Raw genomic sequence first — 21,549 nt, 5'->3', positions numbered from 1 at the left:
CCAAAGCGTTAAATTAGTTAAATACTGTGTTTCACATCCAAACTGATCGTTCCCACAGATTCCTGAATATATGAACATATTTTAGTTGGAAGCATTACTGTCATGTTCTGGCTTTAAAGTAAAACTGGCACATGTCACTCCTCTCTCCCCTACTGGCCTCCTTACACTAGCTTCCGGTCTCTTTCAGGATCCAGTTTGAAATGGTATTATCTGTTTTTAAGAGTATCAATGATTTGATGCCAGAACTTTTGAAACCCTATAATCCTACCAGAGCACCGCGGACTATGAACCAGCTGCTCCCGCAGACTCTGAGATCCAGGCTTAAAAGCAGAGGCGATGGAGTCTTTTCAGTGGAGGCTCCAGATTTAATTTTAAGCTGTTCCAAAGATCTGCCCAGTCTCCTAAAAAAACCCTATTTGTTCTTGCTCTCAGGTCTGGTTGAGACCTCGGCTTTTATTATGCTGTTTATAGTGTATATTTTGTACAACTTGTACAAAGTTCATTTAAAAACATGCTAAATAAAGGAACCTTGATCCAGCTCTGGTGGTGAATGTACCCCAGCGCAGCTGACCGATGACGAACATCATTGAGGGGACCGTCAGCCCACCCTGCGGAGTCGGTTCACTGTTCAGCTGATGGCTTACTAACTTGTTCCTCTGAGATTGCTCTCGTGGCAGGATGTGTAAACACGGCCCTGCGGGATTTAATTATTGTGGCATCTGCGTCAAAATCTTTGAGTAAGCCTATTTCTCTCGGCTGTGCGGATCAGTTCACGATTTAATTCTGGCTGTTTGTTCTCGTCTGCTGTGAGCAGCCGACATAATACCGAGTTACATTCACATGTGACGGTGCACGTTACACCTTCGTGGTCCCGCCCCCGACACCGCGAACTTCAAGGCCCTTCCCACGACGCTGCTTTGAGCCTTTGTGAGTAACGACAGTAACGAAGTAACGAAGCCTCAGAACGAGGAAGAGGACGGAAAATTGATGTTTCGTTCAATGTCAGTGAGAAAAATGGGAGAACCAGGTACCCTTTGTGGGAGGCTGAATTCTTTACACTAGAAACATCTATGAACGTTGCGCACTGAGGCTGTTCCATCATTTACTGCTGTCTCTGTATTGCACAGTGTTAATGTGCAAGTTCAAGTTTAATGTAAATGTTGAGGCGTTTCTTTAAATTGAACGAGCGTGATGGGCTCAGTCATTTAAAAATCCCGACCATAGCCTCGGCTCATCGTTCACCGTGCGTGATTCGGAAAAAACGAATAGACGAATCATCTGAAGTGCTTCTTGAATTATCCATCCATCCATTATTTCATATTCAATCTCGTCAGAGTCAACAGAATAGTAGTCTAAATTCCCACGGGTCCTGAAGGTAGCATTTAGTAACTTACTGTAAATTGAGCAGGTTGTGTCACATCGAGCAGGAAGTTTTCCAGCCCAGCGCCAGTTACACCCTGTCGGGGGTTTTCCTTCACTGTCGACAGAGCAGTGTGTCTCTGAATCAGCGGACTGTTGTTCATTTGAAAGGTGAAAATGAGCCTCCATCGAGCGCTGCTGCTGTTAACGTGTGTGTCGCTGTCGACCACGCTCAGGATTTTATCCGGACGTCTCAAGTGCTCTCGACAGGTGAGAAAGGTTTTACAGTAGAGCGGCTCCAAGTTTGCCGAACACAACAGATACTTCCTGTTCCTGTTTGTGTACGTTATGAAAATAATTTTAGACAAACTTGAAAAGAAACTTTGAGTTTTCCTGGTAGCGAAAGAAAGTTTGTCTTTTTAAAGAATTCGATATTTTTGACTTCTTTACATAAGATTATTGTTCCTTACATAGTTTTGAGCTACATTTTGTTTAAGGCCAATTTTTCTCTAAACAAGGATTTTAAAATAAAACTATGAGCACTGTTCGTAATTCATTTAACTGAGTGTCTTACTTGGAGTGTAGTCCTCGCACCTGTATTTGATTCTATAACGAGTGAAGGCGCAGTCACAGGACTGAGCTATGTAATGATCAATGTTTAAGTAACGTCGTGTTTAAACTTTTGCGGATCTTTTTTTCTTTTCTTTAGTGTTTGTGTAGCGAAGAACAATGTTACAGTTTATCTGGTTACAGTTTAGCTGGTAACAGTTTATCTGGTTACAGTTTATCTGGTTACAGTTTATCTGGTTACAGTTTAGCTGGTTACAGTTTAGCTGGTTACAGTTTAGCTGGTAACAGCCCACAATGCTAATGATTGACAGCTGTTCAACGTTCTGGTTGAGCGCTGTTTATCAGATAAGCAGTGTTCCTGTGTCGTGTATGAGGCACAGCGTTGTACAGCTCTAATATCTATCAACTTGAAATAGAACATCCGGGCATTCAAACTGCTGTTTGCTGAATAATTTTGTAACAGTTGTTGTAAACATTATGTTCATGTGACTCCTCTTCAAATAAAAAAAAGAAAGAGAGTAAAGTCCCTACAGGTGCACTGATAGGACCTTAAATAGGCTCCTACAGAGGAGCTGATGGAAAGCATTTTATAATACTGAATACTACACGTCTCCTTACTGATGTTCTCTTTTTGTCCATCTTTTCCTCTCCAGGATTTGAATTGTGAAGTTCGTGAAAGTGAGTGGATTCTTCAGTCTTCCTCTCGCTGCTGTTGCTCAGATTTCTTGGTTTGACCCTGGTTCAGACAGCGCAGCCACTGCTGACAGAGGAAGACAACAAGAATTTGGAAAACAATCAAACAAAAAGATATTCTTTAAATGCACTAATATTACATTTGGGAAGAGTCATTTGTGATGTCGTGCTGTAATATACCAGGAAGTAACAAACACAGTGCTGAAACACAGCAACAAAAAGAGAGACGAACAATGAACACAATCGCTTAAACTAAAAACCTTTGCTAATGGGACAATGACACTGGCTGTTCTCTGTGTGCGTGTGCGTTTGCAGCTAACTGTCTGGACAAGCGGTGGCTGAAAGTTCATGATTACACTCCCAGCAATCCAGAGGACCTGCAGGTGTCAGTGGACGTCAGGCCAGACGAGGCAGGACTCCTGCAGCCAGTGCTAGAGGCTAGTTGGAAGTTAAAGGATGATGGTGAGTGAGTCTGCGGGGATGATCATGTACAACAGTACATACATGAAAACCAACACATCAGAGACATGAAAACACTCAGATCCATCAGTTTTTCAACAATCCCTGATTTTAAAACTGATGATGGTGATTTAAGTCAGGACAGTTACTTATAACGTGGCTGTTTTCCATCTTTATTTATAAAGCACTTTAACATAAAACCAGAGTTCACAAAGTGCTGTACACATACAAATAGCATAAACAACAACAAAATAAATAAATAAATAAATAAATAAATAAAATAAAACGTGTTAAAAAGTCAAATTGAGTCAACCCCTTGAAAGATTTTTATCACACTTTGTTTCACAAATAGTAAAAACAAATCTGATAAGATATCAGGAAACAAACTTAAACTAAAACTATTTGGAAAAGAAAAAGAAGATTAATGATAAAAATGCGCGTTTGCACGCTCTTGGCGTTTACTCCAGGTTAAGATAATGTGGGCGTGTTTTTGTTTGTTTTTCACCGCCTCGTGTTTCTCGGCCTTACCTGAATATTTTCTGCTATATTCACCTCCAGGTAGCATCCATTTCCTAAAGGCCACCGAGCTTCATGTTCTGGTGGAATCCACCAATCAGAACCTGTGTGTTCGATATTCGTTCAAAAACGAACTCGCGATGAGGAGTCCATCAGGAGAAAAGGTGAGTGTGGTTTTCAGTGTTGTTATTTGTAGATGTAACTGGATCCCTGCAGTTAGCAACATTTCATGCAGACAAAGCTTCAGCTTCAATGAATGATTGTTTACTGAGCTCTGACCAAATGATTTCTGAATAAAAGTCAACTACAAAGGATAAACGTACACGGAGAACATGATGGTTGTTTTCAATGCAAACTTTTAACCTGTAAAGGAACTGCTGATATAACCACTGCGCACCGCAGCATCATCCCTGTGCTGACGCTGTCTGGATCCTCTGTCCTCCACTATCATAACAACACATTTGCTCGGTTGCAATGATGGAGAAAATTTACCAAAGTTTAGCAAAGCTCTCAGCTAAAGTTCATTAAACTGAACATGTCTTTTTTCATCATTACAAATAATACAAAAAATATCCAATAAATCGATATTATTAAAAATGAGCGAGGATTTCTGTACTGTGAAGTACTGCGTTGTTTCAAGCAGCCATTGGTCCATATACATTTTTTTCATGTCACCGATTATACCCATCACGCTCAGAACGTCCCACTGTGTGAGTGAGGTTCGATCAAACATGCACCAGCGTGTCCCGCAGTGGCATTCATACTGGTGCAAAGGTTTCACATGTGTGCTCCTGACGCTCAGCGTTGTTCTTGGCTTTCAGTGGTCATTCTCAGCTGATATGCTGGTGCTGGATCCGGGGCAGAGCTACCAGGTCTCTGTCTTCAACATACCCAAACCAGAACTGCACCACAGCAGCTACGACATCAGGAAAAACCTCCTAGTTCCTCGTGAGTTGAATTCAGAACCAGTGTTTGGTTGTTCCTGTTTGTTTTTCTCGGAGTTGTTTGGGATTATCTGTTTATTCATTTTTGTTCAGATGTTTTCTTGCTGTTATTTTGTGAACCTATACAATCATTCGAATGATTAGCTGGACTAAATACTTATCAGAGGCCCAGCTGTGTGTGCAGACACACCCTCTCCTTTCCATAAATCACATATAGACTGGTTGGGAAACTCACGCCGCAGATATCCTGAAGACACTTGAATGTACAAGGTGTTTGAGACAAAGGGATGTGATCCTTTTTCGTTTTCATCATAAAGATCTTTTCAAATACAGAATTCATACAGAAGTATGTCCCAGGGCAGGTTTAGACTCGTGAAGCTCTTAGACGATCTTCTGTAATTGATTTTATGAAACTGTTTTTGGTTTACTCAGATTGTGAAGATCCAGAAATGACGAACACACAGTTCTGCATAGAGAGAGGTACGTCACTGACAGAACCTCTAAATGCCCGTGAGAGTAAGTAAATCTTATAAAGCACGTCTGTCCTGTCGTCTGCTAACAGGAAGTCTGTGGCAGCCTAACATCAGTCTGAGTCAGGTCACTGTAGCTGATGGAAACTCTGCTCTGGCTGTCAGCTTCAGCCCTGACAACCTGTGTGAGAAGTACATGGTTATTGTCAATGGCTGCTCTTCTCAACAGGATAAACACAGTTTAAATAAGGTAAGGATTAATAATGTGGATTATGAAATATCAGGTCTCTCTCCTCCAAGTCTCTGTTAGTACATGACTTAATAATTGATCAACAAATCGACCTGGTATAAATAAAATTGAATCATCCTACATATTCAAATCTTTTTTGTATTCAAAGGGTTCGTGTGCAGTTAGCAGTTTCATTTCAACAGTACTGTCATCACAGTGGCCTATATTTTGTACCTTAACCTAGTTTTTACACATTTTTTTCAGTACAGGAAACTCTCTGCAATTTATTTTTCTTTTTTTTTGCGTCACTTGTAGAAAAGGCTGCTTATCGTGTGTAAACCACAGTCACAAATAGATGTTACCTTGTAAAGCACGACTGATGAAATAATTGCCAGACAATTATAATTTATTGTAAACTGGAGTATTTATTGAATCATGTACCATTTATTACAAAAGAAATTTAAGATGAATTTGCATATGTAGGTTTTAGGTTGATGTCTGTATCAAATGTACGCTCCAGACTTGGCGTTACGAGGTTCATGCATATGCACTTCCAAAAAGACGAAGCTGAACATGAACATATAACAGAATTTTATTTGGTGAATCAAACATCTAAATCTTCAAATGACTAGAACATCGTTCTTACTGTGTTGTTTGTTAAATGTTGGTCAAACTCGTTTTCAGGCGAATCAGACCCTGAGTGTAACATTCAGCCTGGATAGTTGGCCGAGATCGTGCTGCCAGTTTGATGTTCAGGTAAAACCTTTCAAGCCTGTTCTGCACAGTGATGCTAGTTTAATCATATTTATTATTATTTTAATTCTGATAATACTTCACCATGCTGTAGGATCCCACTTCACCTGGGTGCACAAGTTCATTCTGTCTTTATTGCAGATTAAACCTTATTTCTCACAATGTGGTGAAGACTGTACCCGTCGAAGGAAAACTCAGAATATTTGCCCCAGTGTGACGAAAGGTCCTGCAGGTCAGTATCACGTTTGAGTCAGAGGGTGGCTGAACGCTCTGTCAGATCAACACTTTATAAAGTAATGATAAAGTCGGTGGTTTGATTCCCAGCATTTTCCTGTGCTCGTACACTAGTGAACATTACGACACCGTAAACATAGTTTCGTTTCGGCCCACATGGGGGTTCAGCTTCTGCACGTATCCACCCCGCACACATGTGGAGTGCCATTTAGGCTGCTTTAGCTTGCCCACAGTTGCTCACTCTACAGCCCACCTCCTCCTCTCATGATGTGCTGCATCTGTTCTCACTGATGCTTGCTCTGGTCTTGCTACTGTTGCTACTATTATAACTCAAACCAGCTGTGTATCTACGAGGAAAAGTGGGTTTAACAGCCATTTAATTTTGACTTAAATGTAACCAAATAGTTTGGTTTGGGAACAAAGTAACTGCGAAAATTGCTCAGCTACCCAAAATAAAGTTTCTAGGTGGAGCAGGTCATTGACTAATTGGAAGGGTTTTAGTTCCAGCCTGGCTGCTCCAGGCAGTTGCATCTTCTGCATCTGTCGGAGTACGAATGTTACATGGAAAGCACTTAAACGTAGAAAAAAGTGCTTGTATGAAGAGGTGAATGAGGCAAGATGTGTAAAGGTATTGAGAGCTAGGGCAGGGTAAAAACGTGCTACGTAAGAAGCAGTCATCATCACACCAGGTAGTGGGTGGGATCTATTTGGGGGACAAGTGAAGAGTTTGTCCTCATAGTTGTTAGCAGCAGGAAACATTGGCAAGTATAATGATGTGAGTTCCAGGGTGGCCGAGGCTCACTGAAGCACATGGGGAGCGAAGGCTAGCCTGTGTAGTCCGATCTAACAGAGCAGTTACTGCAGCTCGGGTATCTGTTCACTCTGTTGGTGTCACGTTGAATTATTTCTGCTTCTTACAGCATTCCCAGCAGATAATGCCCCTCACTACGGGTTCGTTTCCCTGGGAGTGGTGTCGATGTGTATACTGATGGCAGCTGTTATGTTTGCCATCTGCAGGAAGCCAGGTTAGTCTCCTTTAAGTTCTATATCAAGTTCTAACTTCAAAGGTTTTGATTGGAGACGTGGCTCTCCATCGATTTGTGCACGAATGTTATGGTTTAACTTTGCTCTTCGGTTGCTGATGATCCTCTCGTGGTCTCTTCTACTTTCAGGGAAAACTAATGTCAGTGCAGGACCAAAGGGAGTTCAGGAAGTGCAGCCAGTCAAACAAAAGCCCAAAGTATTGGTCATCTACTCACAAGACCACCATCTGTACAGGGACATCGTGCTGAAACTCTGCACCTTCCTCCAGACAAAGTGTGGCACTAAGGTGCTAGTAGACCTGCTCGACTCCACCTCGGTAGGCATGGTGGGTCGTCTGCGCTGGCTCGAGTGGCAGCGGCAGCAGCTGAAAGATCCCTCGGACAAAATTCTCGTGCTGTGCTCACGAGGCGTCCAGGCAAAGTGGAAGGCCATGTGCGGTCAGGGACGAGTGACTCTGAAGGAAGACCTCCTATCGCCCACAGACGACATGCTCACTCCTTTTCTCAACCTCTTTCTGCCAGAAATGCACCAGGCAGGCACGCTGGGCAAGTACATGGTAGCTTATTTTGATGACATCAGCAGCGAGAAAGACGTGCCGTCGGTTTTCGACATTGCGGTGAAATACAGGCTGATGAAGCACTTTGAAGAGCTGTTCTTCCGCATCTTAGACATCGAAAAGTATCAGCCGGGGCAGGTGAAGCACATTGAGGGAATCGGTGCAGATGAATATTTCAACTGTCCCTCTGGTAGAGCTCTGAGGACGGCCATTGAAACCTTCCAGGCCTACCAGTTTGAAAATCCCGACTGGTTCGAGAAGCAGTGTGTGGTTAGTGAAGAGGAGGTCCTAAACGACGCCAACATGCTCATTGAACAGCTGCATATTCCTCCCGTCCTTGAATGTGTCCCTCTAATCAGAGATGAGTTTCCTGTCTATGTTCGTGACGTGGAAATCAATGAAAACAGCAGCAGCATTCACATTCTCACCCCTGAACTGAACCCGGAGAGTCAGCTGTCCTCAGTAATAGAACTTATACCTGCAGTCAATCCATCAGACAGACATCAGCATTCATCCGGCCTGGAGAACGTGCTGACGGAGTCTGTCTACGTAGCTGAGCCAGCTTTAAACAATCCACCGCCACCCAGACAGAACTGGGTCTCCCTTGTGGATGAACCGTTTAGTCACATTCCCACTGAAGATAATGAGGAGGATTCCTTGATATCTCTGAACCAAGCTTATCTGGACCAAAGAAGCCAAGCTCTGCCGAACTCCCTGGACTTTAATTCTCCAGAATCGTCGTGTACAAGTGTTCCCGGGCAGCATTTCCCCCCCTCTGGGATGGATAACTCTGAGCATGTGCAGATAGAGGAGAACGAGGCTCAGGAGCCAAAAGGACCAAGCAGTGGCTCCGATCAAGGCTACAGCTCAAAAAACTCCTCCCAGCACGAATGTCCATCTAAAGACGAGTCACTGGTGGCTTTGGCAAAGCTGCAGAAGGAGCTGTTTGAAGAATTTGACATTACAGTGTGACATATATTTGATGATATTTCTTACTGGCAACATGATGTTGCTGTGGCAGACTGTTCACGTCGGCTTCTTCTTTGGTGTTAATCATTCACAGGGGAGTTTGCAAACCAGTGACTTCCCAGCAGCTGATCCCAGGGAACGCCAGAAAGTTCCACATTTAAAAGTTGGCAATAAGCAAAAGACCCTTGACCAGTAATGTGCTTGTGTAATATGTGTAGGAGTTGTGTCTTTTTCAAAGATAAAGAACACGGATTACTGAGAGTTTGGTTCCTGCAAAGAAAAATCCAAAATGCATTTAATGTGATGTTTTTAAAGCTGTACTGCAGCTGAAAACAGCAGCGTCATTAATCATTACAGCACTGTAGCGTGACTGTTAGCGATCACGGTGTATTTGTGTTACTCTGAAACTTGTGTTGTTAATTGTTGACAGGCCAGACAGCTGTCGTGGGGACATGAGCGGGTGATATTGTAGAAAACAGTTACAGCATGAGTTTAACAAAATATTTGCATTTGGTTTAAATGAATTTGTAATAGCTTTTTTTGCTCACTATGCAGGTGTGATTGTTGCTTACAGGAAGTAGACTTTGTTTCATTTCCCTGCCTGCACAGACTCTTTGTTTGTCAGCTTGTCTCCTCGCTGCATGTTGAAAAGGCCAGAGAGGAAGCAGGGGCACATTTAAGAGCCTCTGGAAAATCACTAAACATGTATATATGCCTATATATGTGTGAATGTGAGTGCGAATGGTTGTCTGTGTGTTGGCCCTGCGACACACTGGCGACCTGTCCAGGGTGGACCCCGCCTCCCACCCTAAGACAGCTGGGATAGGCTCCAGCACCCCCACGACCCTGAAAAGGATCAGGGATGGAGGGATGAATGCATACAAGAATAAAAGTTTAATGGCGAATCAGTGGGTGAGGGAGGGGCTTGGATAAGCTCCCTCTCAGGCGTAACTGAACACACGCCTACCTGACGCCTAAACCAGGCAAACAAGAAGTGATTTAAGTTGGAGGCAAATCGATATTATCAATGAATATTTTCAGATGATCAGAGTCTTGTATTTGTTCCCTTGAGAAAGGGTCATTTTCCATTTCCAGCCTGATGTACAGTAGTTAACTGTAATGTGACGTGATGCTGCTCAGCTAGTGTTCACACGTGTACAGCACAGCTATGAATGACGAGCACGTTTCATCATGAAGCTTCAGTCTTTGTTCTGAAGGACCTGAAAATTAAATCTGATGGTTTTTCCTCCTGTTTGCTGTACAGATGTTATTTGTATGCTTGATGCTTTGTTGTGTTACATTTTCAATCACCATCTTCTGAACATAATCCACAATAAAAAAAACACTCTGTTGTTTTTAATTGAAAGTCCTCTGATTTATTTCAGGTTTCGACCGCGTGACTCTTCTTACACATCGAGTTGGCTACATAGATTGGATTATATCAGTACAGATATACAGCACACAATTTTATAGTACAGGTAAGGTCCCCTCTGTAAAACTCATCAACATCTGTGTAAACGAAGAAAAGGAAAGCTTGTATATTCTGATACAGGAGTGTTAAAATCACACACTCTGTTTTTCACACGGGCTAAAGAAGAAGAAGAAATCATTTCGATTTGTGTGGCATGAGCAGCTCCTCTGAATCCCCATGTCTGTTAAAGCCTTTGGTAGTTTCAGTAAAACTGTGCTTGTTCATGCAGGTAAAGACCCACTGCACGTCAGCTTAGTTTAATCTAGATATGGTCCTGCTAAGTATTAGTCTCAAGCTTCATGTGCAAATCCCCTCAAACACTGTGAGGGAGCGTTTCCAACAACACTGTATACATATGCAAGTGTTTCAGAGATTACTGGCACAAGGAAACAATACAAAAATAGTATAAAATATATCATTTAGAGTACTATGGTAAACTATGATAAGCAGCAAACAAATAAAAGAAACAAAGCCAAGGCAACAACATGTCTGTCATTTTATGGATATCTATAAACACCAATGAACACTCATTAAAAAACAATAATATTGAAAAGAAAAAATCAACGATTTGAGCAAAAGTTTCTTTTCTCTGCTAAACATGAAACTTCTCTCAGTTGCAGATAGCTGAATGTGTGTCTCAGCCAACAGGACTTCAGCTGTGCAGACGCAGCAATCACAGACTGATCCTGGTACAGTGCAGCCAGTTTCTGCTCCATTTACACTCGTGTGTTTAACTGGAATCAGTTTAACGGGATGAATGTCCTCTCCCCACAGAACGATTGGTTACATTGTAACCCAAGTTCCCTTAGTAAAGAGACTATCTCTCCACCTTCTTTATCCCACATACATGTATGTATAAGATGCAGCTTAAGTCAGTGCAGCTGTAGTGTAGTGGTGAGACTGCAGGGGGTCGGGAAGCTCATCTTGGAACCGGAAGGTTGCCGGTTCGATCCCCTGCTCTGTCTGTCCTGGTCGTTGTGTCCTTGGGGAAGACACTTCACCTACTGGTGTTGATGGCGCAATATGGCAGCCTCCCTTCTGTGGCTACAACTGTAGCTGCCTCCTCCAGTGTGTGGATGAATTGTAAAGTGCTTTGAGGGTTTCGCTATATAAATGCAATCCATTATTATTACACACCTTTGCAGTGGGAGTTGCAAGCTTGATTCCCACCTGGTACCCAGTAAGAGATTTCTACCTCATCTTCACGGACCTGAATGGTTCGTGGTTGTGGGCCTGGGACCAAGAAGGTTTACCCTCACAACAGTGGTCCACTAGCCTTTGCTTCATTATTCACAAAGACTCCACCATTTACAGGTGCTAAAATGGCTCATGGAAGGCCATCGGCACTGTCCAAATCCCACAGAGGGCCAGCTGGTCACCAGATGGTGTAGGGAACATGGTAAAGCATGACCCTATGAGGTCCCTTAAGTGTGACAAGAATCCTGTGGCAGTTTTTGTAGGGAGCAACACAGACTGCTGCCACTAGTACCGAGCTGAAGGGAACCTACAACCCTAACTAGCATTTCCTGCAGAAACAAAGGATTGTCACAGGCCATGACGTCCCATCCTTCTTGGGGTGGGAAGCTCCGAGAGCACTGAGTAGAATTCAGTGTGGTGATTGCGTATCAGCCTTGCTTGCCAGGGGAGAATGCTGTCTTTTAAAGGACAGGCTTTAAGGTGACCCCAAACCCTGCTGCAATAGGCCAAGGCTGCTGGGGCTTCCCATGATGCAATGTTTCTTTTTAGCTCATGTTTAATACACCACTCTGCGTTTAATCATTAGTTATTTTTCATCTCTGCCTCTCTTCCACGTGGGTGTATCGGTTTTCCTGTGCACCTCCCTCACCCTGGTTCTGCTGGAGGGTTAGTCCCCTTTAACTTGTGTATTATTGGTCTTTATCTTACAATATAAAGAACATGCTAAGGCAACACTTGTTGTTAATTTGGCGCCATATAAATGCAGTTGAACTCAATTAGATGTGTCAGATCCAGCCTGTCTTATTCCTTCACGGGGGAGGAGTAAGAGAGACCCTGAGTGGAGATAAATTCAGAGCCGGAGTGGAGGCCACTGGTAAAGTCTGTGTACCCTACTCTCTCTGGATGCTCTGCCTTAGACAATGTCATACCATATACCACATATAATATAATAACAACATCAGCATCTGGAATATGTAAGGCAGAGAGACAGTCTCGACACAAACACAACAGAAAACTGCTTTTAAGGGTTCGTGCAACAAAATTACACAAGTTTCAGTTTAAATCACTTCCTAACAGCAGAGCTGAGACACTGAGAAGAACGAGCCAAATAATGTGGACATTTTCTGCACTTTTTTGCATATTTAACACATTTTAAAGTGTTTGTCAGTAAAACCGTCTTTTTAGCAAAGTGCACATTTTGAACTTCCTCCAGACAATCAGTGCTGCAAGTGAAAGTTCAAAGGCTTTAAACTCCTTCATAGCTTTAGCTTTAACACCATCGTTTGTGCCGGGTACATGACAGGTATCATTATCAGTCTGCTTTGCAATATGTTCTTTGTCCTTCAGCCTGTAAAGAGTTGGACAGCGCTGAGGTAACACGCTGCTGGACATGCAGACGTGTCAGTATTGTTTCACTCAAATTTCCTTCAGCTGCTGTGAGAAGGTTGAATAAAATCTTTTGTTCTCAATGAAACTAAAAATCTTAAATATAGTAAACAGATATATTTAACCAAAGTGCATTAGAAACAAGCATTTCTTGACAAAACATCTTTCTAATCTGTACTGAAATTATGAAAAAAAGCAAAGCATGTTTGCTGCCTGCCAAATGAAACAAACAGGTCATAATTCTGTTACGTCGCCGCCGCCGCCTTTCCTCTACAATCATCTACGCTGCACGCACTGGTCACGGACACACCGACACTCGTCGTCATTAAAGTTCACTCATCTCCAAAGCAATAGGCACTAAATCATGTTCAGATTACTCAGACTTGGATATTGCACACATAATAAATACTTTACCAGACGTGATTGCAAAATACAGAACAACGAGCTCATAAAGGAGGAGAGAGACAAAGTCAGTCAGTAATGCCACCTGATGTAAAAGTGTCCTATTAATGTGAAGTCCTATTATTAGGGTTATTATCATCATCATTATTATTATTAGCAGAGTTAACACACTTAAATGTTTCAGATCATTAAACAAATCTTAATATTAGATAAAGATCACCTGAGTAAATACAAAATGCAGTTTTTAAAGATAATTTCACTGATTAAGTGAAAAGAGAATCAAAGGTCCTCCTCTGCCCCCCAAATAAGTGATTGTTTCACCTTCAGCAGCAAGAACTGCAATCGTGTAATTGGAATAAAACAAAGGCTGATGTTACATTTATCTAAAGCATAAATAAAATAAAGACTTTGGGGATAATATTCTGTGAAGCTGTGAGACATTTGAAGCTTCTCGTTGAATTTGGCCGAACATTAACACACTCGTTTAAAAGAAATGCAGCAGCCAGACGTGCTGGAGGTAGTGTGCTGTTCTGGGTTTCAGCACCTGGATGACTTCAGATAATTCAACCCAGCAAAGAGTGTAACAGACACACTGCTCCACCCTGTGGATGCCGTCAAAGACTTTCAATGTGGCTGAAACAAACTTCTTCAAACCGTGGGCGCTGTCGCAAACACCTGATTGCAGTTTTTGCTGCCAAGGGCGGCACAACGAGTTATTAGGTTGTATTTACTCTGATTATCTTTATCTAATATCACAATCTGCTTAATGGTCTGAAATGTTTAAGTGTGATAAATATGCCAAAACCAATGAAGATATCAGGAAGGGGGTAATTACTTTATCGTGATACCTGTGCCCTCCCCAGCTTCACCTGGATGCAGACTGTCTCCCACCTCAGGTCTCATCTATGTAAAATGATATATACACTCTGAAAACCATGAATTTTTCATACAAATTCAGTTCATTTATATACACATACACATGTTCGTGTTGTTTAAAGCTTCTTACCGACTCTGTGTATCAGGTACAGAAGCCTTTGAACAGAGAGCAAAGGAAACGCTGACGTCCAGAACATTTTTCTTTTCTCAGGTTCTGGAATCTTCCAGGCAGAGAATAATTTAACAAACAGAGCTAGAAATGCAAAAATGACCAAACATGTGTTTAGCCTTCACATAGAAAGCTGAAGGCTAAACTCCAACCACTGCATTATGGTTTTTAGCTGTCGCCTGCTGTTTCATAACGCACTGAGAGGCACTTACACCAAAATGCACCACAGCTGATAGTGAGACAAGCTGAAATCAGATTGAAGGAATATTGATGAGCACCGCCAAAGCTGTAATAATGTGGCTAAATTCGATATTACTGCTATATACTGAAAAAATCATTATTTTTCTCCTTTAATTGGATTTTGTGGAGAAACCAGTTTCAGTATGTTAGAAACAGACGTGCTCAGAGTGCTGAGCTTTCTGGGCTAAAACTTTAAATAATGTCGCCATTGATTTGATGGGTTTTTGTTTACTTAGTTTTGTTTGTTTATTGGAGAACTTGAACTCTGCCCGTTTGTGACCAAGAGAACTGCAGAGTCAGAACTCAGAGTGAAAGAAAATACTGACAGAAGCCTCGGGGGGGTCGTGGCACTGCTGGTTTGTAAGCAACTTACACACAAGTCTACTCTACTTTCAGTACGATTAACGACCAGCAGACATCACTGTCATTGATAGAAAACACTAATGTACATTAGGTGGAGCAGAGCCCGGCGTTAGGACTTAAATCTGGAGTTTTCAAATTGCAGTTTGATCTCAGCACAGTCCAGCTGCTGTCCCTCGGAGGTCGTAGGCTGAACACACACAGCAGTGTTGTGAGTCTCCTGCAGGTGTCTGACTGTAGCACCTGTTGGCTGGTCTGAAGAGGGCTCGTTGTAAGGCTGGTACAGGTGACACCAGGCAGAAACTGGAAAATCCGTTTACCTCTTACGTTGAGCGCCGTCTGCCCCAAACGCAGAAAGCTCATCGAGTTTAGCTGCTATCACAGGCAGGTACGCGACATCATTTCCACTTTCCAACATAAATGGGAACGCGCTGCTCTGAAAATAACGTCATCCTGTCAAGTAATAAGTCATTTGTGTAAAACGGGCCGTTTCTTATATCGTGTTTTTCTCCTCCGTCTGAGCAACATGTGTGACATCACCACCACCTGCAATATGGCCGCGGATTCAACAGAACTGCTCACACTTGTATTGAAAGCAGACAAACCGTCGTGTACAGCAGTGTGAAAAAGTATTCGTTAAAGTGTTTCCTTGTTTCTTTTTTGTTTGCATATTTGTCACGTTCACCTGTTTCAGGTCAGACCTGTTCAATCAAAAACTCCATTACACAGAAGGCGTCTGACAAAGTGACGCAGGCTACAAGGAAAGCATCAGGACACAGGTGAAAGAAGGACGCTTGACAGGGTTACAATGTCAAAGGCTTTGGGAAACCATAACGCCGTCCACCAAGAAAACCTGGCACAGTGGTGAACCTTCCCGGGAATGCTCAGCTCTACAGTGGTTTTATGCAGCAGGACACCAGCAAGTCCACCTCTAAATGGTAAAAAACATGAAGATTTTTTGACTGGCCGATGTAAGTCCTGATAGAAAAGTTGCTCCACAGAGAAGTTAAACTCACTGGCAGTTATTGCAAACACTTGATTTCAGTTGTTGCTGCCAAGAGTGGCACAACCAGTTATTAGCTTTAGGGGGGCAGTCCCCTTTTCACACAGGTCCAGGTAGGTTTAACGTTTTCCAACAATAAATAAAATCATCATTCCTCATATAAAAGTACATTTTGTATTCAGACGGGTTATTTTTAAATCATATTAGAATCAGAAAGTCTGATGATCTGAAACAGAGAAGTGACAAACATGCGAACAGCGACCAAAAAAGAAATCAGGGTCAGATACTGTTTCACAGCTCTGCATGTGATTAATCACAAAGTCGTTTGGTAGTAAGCATCATCGATTGATAACAAAGGCCAAATGTGGTCCCTGCGGTTTAATTAACGAGTCGAGCCTGGCTTGTAGTCTGACAGCGCTTGGTGACCCTGGAGCTGCTTTGGAAATAAAGATTTCAAATCACAGTCACTGAAATAATGAGATCATTGCGTAGCTGCCTTTGGGCCCACTAACACAGAAAGACCTGAATTAGCACATTAGGCCTCCACAGCCTCCAGTTGATGGAACTTCTGCCTTTACCCCATTTTTTTATTTTATGCTGAACATTTTCTTGTCTTCCCACGAATGACACCTCTGTTAGTGGTAACACGGAGACGGAGCCTCTTCAAGGCCCTTTAATAATACTTTATGTTGAGATGCAGCTGGGAGGCCCAACAGGAGCTCACCACGGGAGATAAGATTTCGTTTTTTCAGTCTGATTAGAAAATTGGTTTTGTTTTTTGTCTATTATTTAGCAGCTAAATGCCATCATCTGCACTGCTTATTTTATTGTTGCCTGCGTGTCTGATACCTGATACCTGCTTTGCTTATCGCGTGGACGTGAATCCAAAAGCCAGCATCCCGAGGCGGACACTCGGTGGTATTTGGGATTTTCCAGGTTCCAGCTATGTCTGTCCTGCCGTCACAGGCAGAGACGGCCGCCACGGCTCTAGGACTGAGCCACAGCCAGAGTATTGACATACCCGTGCGGACACATGTCGTTCTCGGACACGCAGTGGGAGAACTGGGCCGGGTTGCTGCCGCCAGCCAGCCTGCGGACCCCCCGGAACGCCACACACTGCTCCAGCAGCTCCAGCAGCTTACAGGCCAAGAAGAAGATGTTTTTGAACATGAACACCGACACCGGCATCTTGTAGATGTAGACCTGGAAACACCTGACCACCAGCAGGGGCGCATTAACCACCAGGCCCGTGGAGAAACGGGCCCAAAGCCACCTGCAGCGCAGCTCGGACGCCGTGAGCTCGTACAGCCAGACCACCGGCACGGCCAGGGCCACAAAGTACACCGAGATCACGGTGTATTTAAGATAAAGCGTGGGGATCTCGTTCCTTAGCAGCATCTCCACAAGCGTGAAGCTGTCCAGCAGGTCCAGGCAGGTGCCCATGAAGCAGCTCTGGGAGTGGTGCCGCGTCGAACCGTTCAGGTCCTCGATGATGGAGTTGATGAGGCAGAAGAGCAGCGGCGCAGACAGCAGCATGACGATTTTGAAGCCGGTCGCTCCGAACGGGACCTTTAACGTGATCAGCTCCAGGATGGAGGTCTCCAGGATGAGCACCACCTTAGGGGTGCAGGCGATGACGTAGATGAGCCATGCAAGGTAGGCGTAGGTGAACTCTCCGAGGTTGCAGCCGAAAATGGAGCTTTTCTGGTGAAAGCCGCAGGCCCGCTCCCTCTTACTCCGCGCGTTCTTCATGAAGAAAATCCCCCAGCCCGAAATCACCACGAGGTCCGTGGCTATCCACGAGCACCAGTACAGGTCCGTGAAGATGATGAGGTAGAAATCCAGAACGCCGCCCTGGAAGATGAGGAGGAGGAAGCACAGCGCCTTGTACAGCATGCTCCTCTTGGATTTGTGCGCCAGCAGGGGAGCGGTCTGCACGAACTCCCCTGATGTCATGATGCTGGCGGCGGCTGCGGATGAGGTGACCAGGGCCTGGATGCTGCCGCTGTCCTCCGGGATGATGCTGCCGCTGGTGGTCTGGGTGTCGCGCCTCCTGCTTAGCTGGCCGTCTTCGGAGGAAAATGAGATGGGAGAGTTGGGGCAATCGCTCGCTTCGGGTGGGAAATAATCGGCCTTCGGATTGTCTTTTGCAGTTTCAGTGACCATTGTATTTGCGCTGTCGCCTCCCTCTCGACTGTTTTCTTCCCTCTAGCTGCTTTAAAGGTGGAGAGAACCAGCCAGGCGCAAAGAAAGGCACGGACTAGTGGAACGGATTCCACCTCCCTCTGCTTTTGCGCTCATTTCCATTCGTTTCTCACACATGTTCATATGGGGCGCCGTTTGTAAAGTGAAACATGCTGAAATTAACGGCAACATTTTTCCACATTTAGCTCAAAACCTTACAAAAACATTTTTTCGAGTAATTTTTTACAACATTTAGTAAAATATTTGTAACTTTTCATCAAATGTTAAATATTAAATCTAAATATTATATTTAAATCTAAATGTTAAATGTTAAATCTAAATGTTTAGGCTAATATGCAAATTTATTGTACGGATCAACGGAAATACCAAAATAAAAGCTTCCCGAAAACCTCCGGTGCAAAATTGTGTCTGTTCTCCTCACTTCTCCCCGCCATGTGCTGCTTCACTTCTTGCCTACGAGCGTGCTGCAGCGATTGTGAAGTGAAGACTGCAGCTACTAAGAGTGCACTACTGCTGAACCTTTGGATGGCCGACAAAACGGATCTTCCGATGTTTTCAGCTAAATCGCCGGACGTGCTTTCTCATGGTCGGGTTATGGCTGAATTCCAGTGGAATGACGGTCCCGCCATAATAGACGTTCCAGCCATGTGTTCCAGCCCTAAACCTAACCTTATCCCTAACTATAACCTTATTCATAACCTTTACTAGCAGTTAAATGACGTAAAATAGTGTTTTCCAAATCGATCTTTAGAAAATGAACGAACATGTGTAGATTGAGTCCAAACGGTTCTCATGTGCTCTCCTTTTTCCGATGCCGTAATTTAGGAACGTGTTGGGTACCCGAAAGCATAAAATGTTGACAATTTGTCGCCTAGCGAAAATTATTACGCTTTGGGAGTGAGAACGTGTCTGACCACTACCGGCACACTTTTGCACCGGAGGTTTTCGGAAACTTTTATTTTGGTATTTCCGCTGATCCGTGCAATAAATTTGCATGTTAGCCTAAACATTTAGATTTAACATTTAGATTTAGATTTAAATATAATATTTAGATTTAACATTTAGATTTAGATTTAAATATAATATTTAGATTTAACATTTAACATTTAGATTTAAATCTAAATATTTAGATTTAACATTTAGATTTAACATTTAGATTTAGATTTAAATATAATATTTAGATTTAACATTTAGATTTAGATTTAAATCTAAATATTTAGATTTAACATTTAACATTTAGATTTAAATCTAAATATTTAGATTTAACATTTAGATTTAACATTTAACATTTAGCATTTAGATTTAACATTTAGATTTAAATATAATATTTAGATTTAACATTTAGATTTAGATTTAAATATAATATTTAGATTTAACATTTAGATTTAGATTTAAATATAATATTTAGATTTAACATTTAGATTTAGATTTAAATCTAAATATTTAGATTTAACATTTAACATTTAGATTTAAATCTAAATATTTAGATTTAACATTTAGATTTAACATTTAACATTTAGCATTTAGATTTAACATTTAGATTTAAATATAATATTTAGATTTAACATTTAACATTTAGATTTAAATCTAAATATTTAGATTTAACATTTAGATTTAACATTTAGCATTTAGATTTAACATTTAGATTTAAATATAATATTTAGATTTAACATTTAACATTTAGATTTAAATATAATATTTAGATTTAACATTTAGATTTAACATTTAGCATTTAGATTTAACATTTAGATTTAAATATAATATTTAGATTTAACATTTAACATTTAGATTTAAATATAATATTTAGATTTAACATTTAACATTTAGATTTAACATTTAGATTTAGATTTAAATATAATATTTAGATTTAACATTTAACATTTAGATTTAAATATAATATTTAGATTTAACATTTAACATTTAAATTTAAATATAATATTTAGATTTAACATTTAACATTTAGATTGAATATTTAACATTTAGATTTAACATTTAAAATTCTGTTTTAAATATGAAAAGTTACAAATATTTTACTAAATGTTGTAAAAAATGACTTGTTTTGAGCTAAATGTGGAAAAATGTTGCCGTTAATTTCAGCATGTTTCACTTTACAAACGGCGCCCCATATGTTCACGTCTAAGAATGTAACAATAGTGGTTTGCTGTTGAAAAGGCTTGGATTGCGGTGTAGTTGCTGTTAGTTTCGGTTTCTTAGATCATGTGCTGCCGTTGGGTCAGATCAGGCTTCAATGTTCGCCCAGTCCCCTCTCCATCAGGTGCACGCGCGTAAGAGCAAAACTGAAAATGAGTCCTTTTTAAAGACCAGAGACCTCTTTAATCCGAAAGGAGGATTTCAGATCACACCTACATTTTGGAGCATTAACAAACAGACATATTCCGAGCAAACAGGACTGGAGTTCCTCCTAAAGCAACGGTCTGTGTCAAGCCGCCCATCACGGCCGGACTGGCCATCTGGCGTACGGGAGCTGTCATAAAGGACCACAGACAGTACAGGGCACTGGCCCAGTCCGCTCCTCCCTCCTTTTAACCGAGATGATCACATTTTACCTTTTAATCCGAGCTGCAGAGGACGAACCAAAGAAGCGCAAAGGAGCCGAAATGTTAATGAAGAAGGACGTGTGTCACAGCTCTTTCTTCTTTACTGGTTTATGGTCTCCTGTGAATAAACAGTATATCTCATAAAACCCTCAAAAGACTCTCCAGCAGCGTTTCTCCACTTTCACTTCACGGTGGGGTTGTGACACTGTGGATGAATCCCTGACAGCAGATCAGTTCTTTGGTTTCTCTCTTCCTTGTATACAAAATATATTAAATTGTGAACAAACGGAGTTAAATTCAGATCTAAACATTCATGTAAAGATGCAAAAAACCCAGATTTTTTTTTTTTTACTGTTGATATTAGATTTCACTTTAAATTTTCATCAGCTTAGTTTTTTCTTCCGTTCAAATATGAAGTTGATTGGACTTCAATCAACCAAATGTTCGTTCGTCTGATTCCTCTTTCAGGTGTTTATTAAGGGGAAATAAATCCAGACCTACCTGGCCCTGTGTGGAAAACCTAAACCTATTAACTGGTTGTGCCACTCTCTGCAGCACCAATTCGTGGCTCCATTTCCCACAGAACAGCATGTTGGCTGATCCATGGCATGATCTTCCTTTGCTGAAATGTTATTTTTACGCCAGATGTAACAGGACACACCTTCCAAAAAGTTGAACTGTTGTCTGTCAGCCCACAGAGCATCTCGGGGGTCATCAGGATGACCTTTACGTTCCTGTTGCTCAGCAGTGGTTTTTATCTTGGGGCTCTGCCATGCAGGACACTTTTGTCCAGTTTCTTATGATGGAGCCGTGAACACTGACTTTAACTGAGGCCGGCAGTTCTGTGGATGTTGTTCTGGGGACTTTTCTGACCTCTTGGATGAGT

General features: G+C 42.0%; 2 protein-coding genes across 2 annotated transcripts; one reads left to right on the top strand and one right to left on the bottom strand.

Annotated features, from left to right (window-relative positions):
- The first annotated feature begins 1,433 nt into the window (after nt 1–1,433).
- On the top strand, nt 1,434–10,122 carry il17ra1a (interleukin 17 receptor A1a). Its single transcript, XM_085376023.1, has 11 exons — nt 1,434–1,629; nt 2,583–2,607; nt 2,938–3,084; nt 3,640–3,761; nt 4,419–4,545; nt 4,974–5,021; nt 5,104–5,261; nt 5,925–5,996; nt 6,135–6,225; nt 7,148–7,252; nt 7,400–10,122. The coding sequence occupies exons 1-11, from the start codon at nt 1,537–1,539 to the stop codon at nt 8,797–8,799; spliced, it is 2,388 nt and encodes a 795-aa protein (XP_085232149.1). The 5' UTR covers nt 1,434–1,536; the 3' UTR covers nt 8,800–10,122.
- Nucleotides 10,123–16,661: 6,539 nt separating this feature from the next.
- On the bottom strand, nt 16,662–18,099 carry tmem121b (transmembrane protein 121B). Its single transcript, XM_085376311.1, has one exon. The coding sequence runs from the start codon at nt 18,064–18,066 to the stop codon at nt 16,888–16,890; it is 1,179 nt and encodes a 392-aa protein (XP_085232437.1). The 5' UTR covers nt 18,067–18,099; the 3' UTR covers nt 16,662–16,887.
- Nucleotides 18,100–21,549: the final 3,450 nt, after the last annotated feature.

The sequence above is a fragment of the Diplotaxodon limnothrissa genome, linkage group LG17 (assembly GCF_057381915.1).
Source record: "Diplotaxodon limnothrissa isolate DT_005_m linkage group LG17, D_limnothrissa_male_GT1.1, whole genome shotgun sequence".
Lineage (NCBI taxonomy): Eukaryota > Metazoa > Chordata > Actinopteri > Cichliformes > Cichlidae > Diplotaxodon > Diplotaxodon limnothrissa.
This window is presented reverse-complemented; position numbering and strand designations above follow the sequence as displayed.

Excerpts from the sequence above, each read along its gene's own strand:
- il17ra1a (XM_085376023.1), top strand. The coding sequence starts at position 1,537 with ATGAGCCTCCATCGAGCGCTGCTGCTGTTAACGTGTGTGTCGCTGTCG. Across the intron at positions 1,630-2,582 it reads GTCTCAAGTGCTCTCGACAG|GATTTGAATTGTGAAGTTCG; the intron begins GTGAGAAAGGTT and ends TTTCCTCTCCAG. Across the intron at positions 2,608-2,937 it reads GAATTGTGAAGTTCGTGAAA|CTAACTGTCTGGACAAGCGG; the intron begins GTGAGTGGATTC and ends GTGCGTTTGCAG.
- tmem121b (XM_085376311.1), bottom strand. The coding sequence starts at position 18,066 with ATGGTCACTGAAACTGCAAAAGACAATCCGAAGGCCGATTATTTCCCA.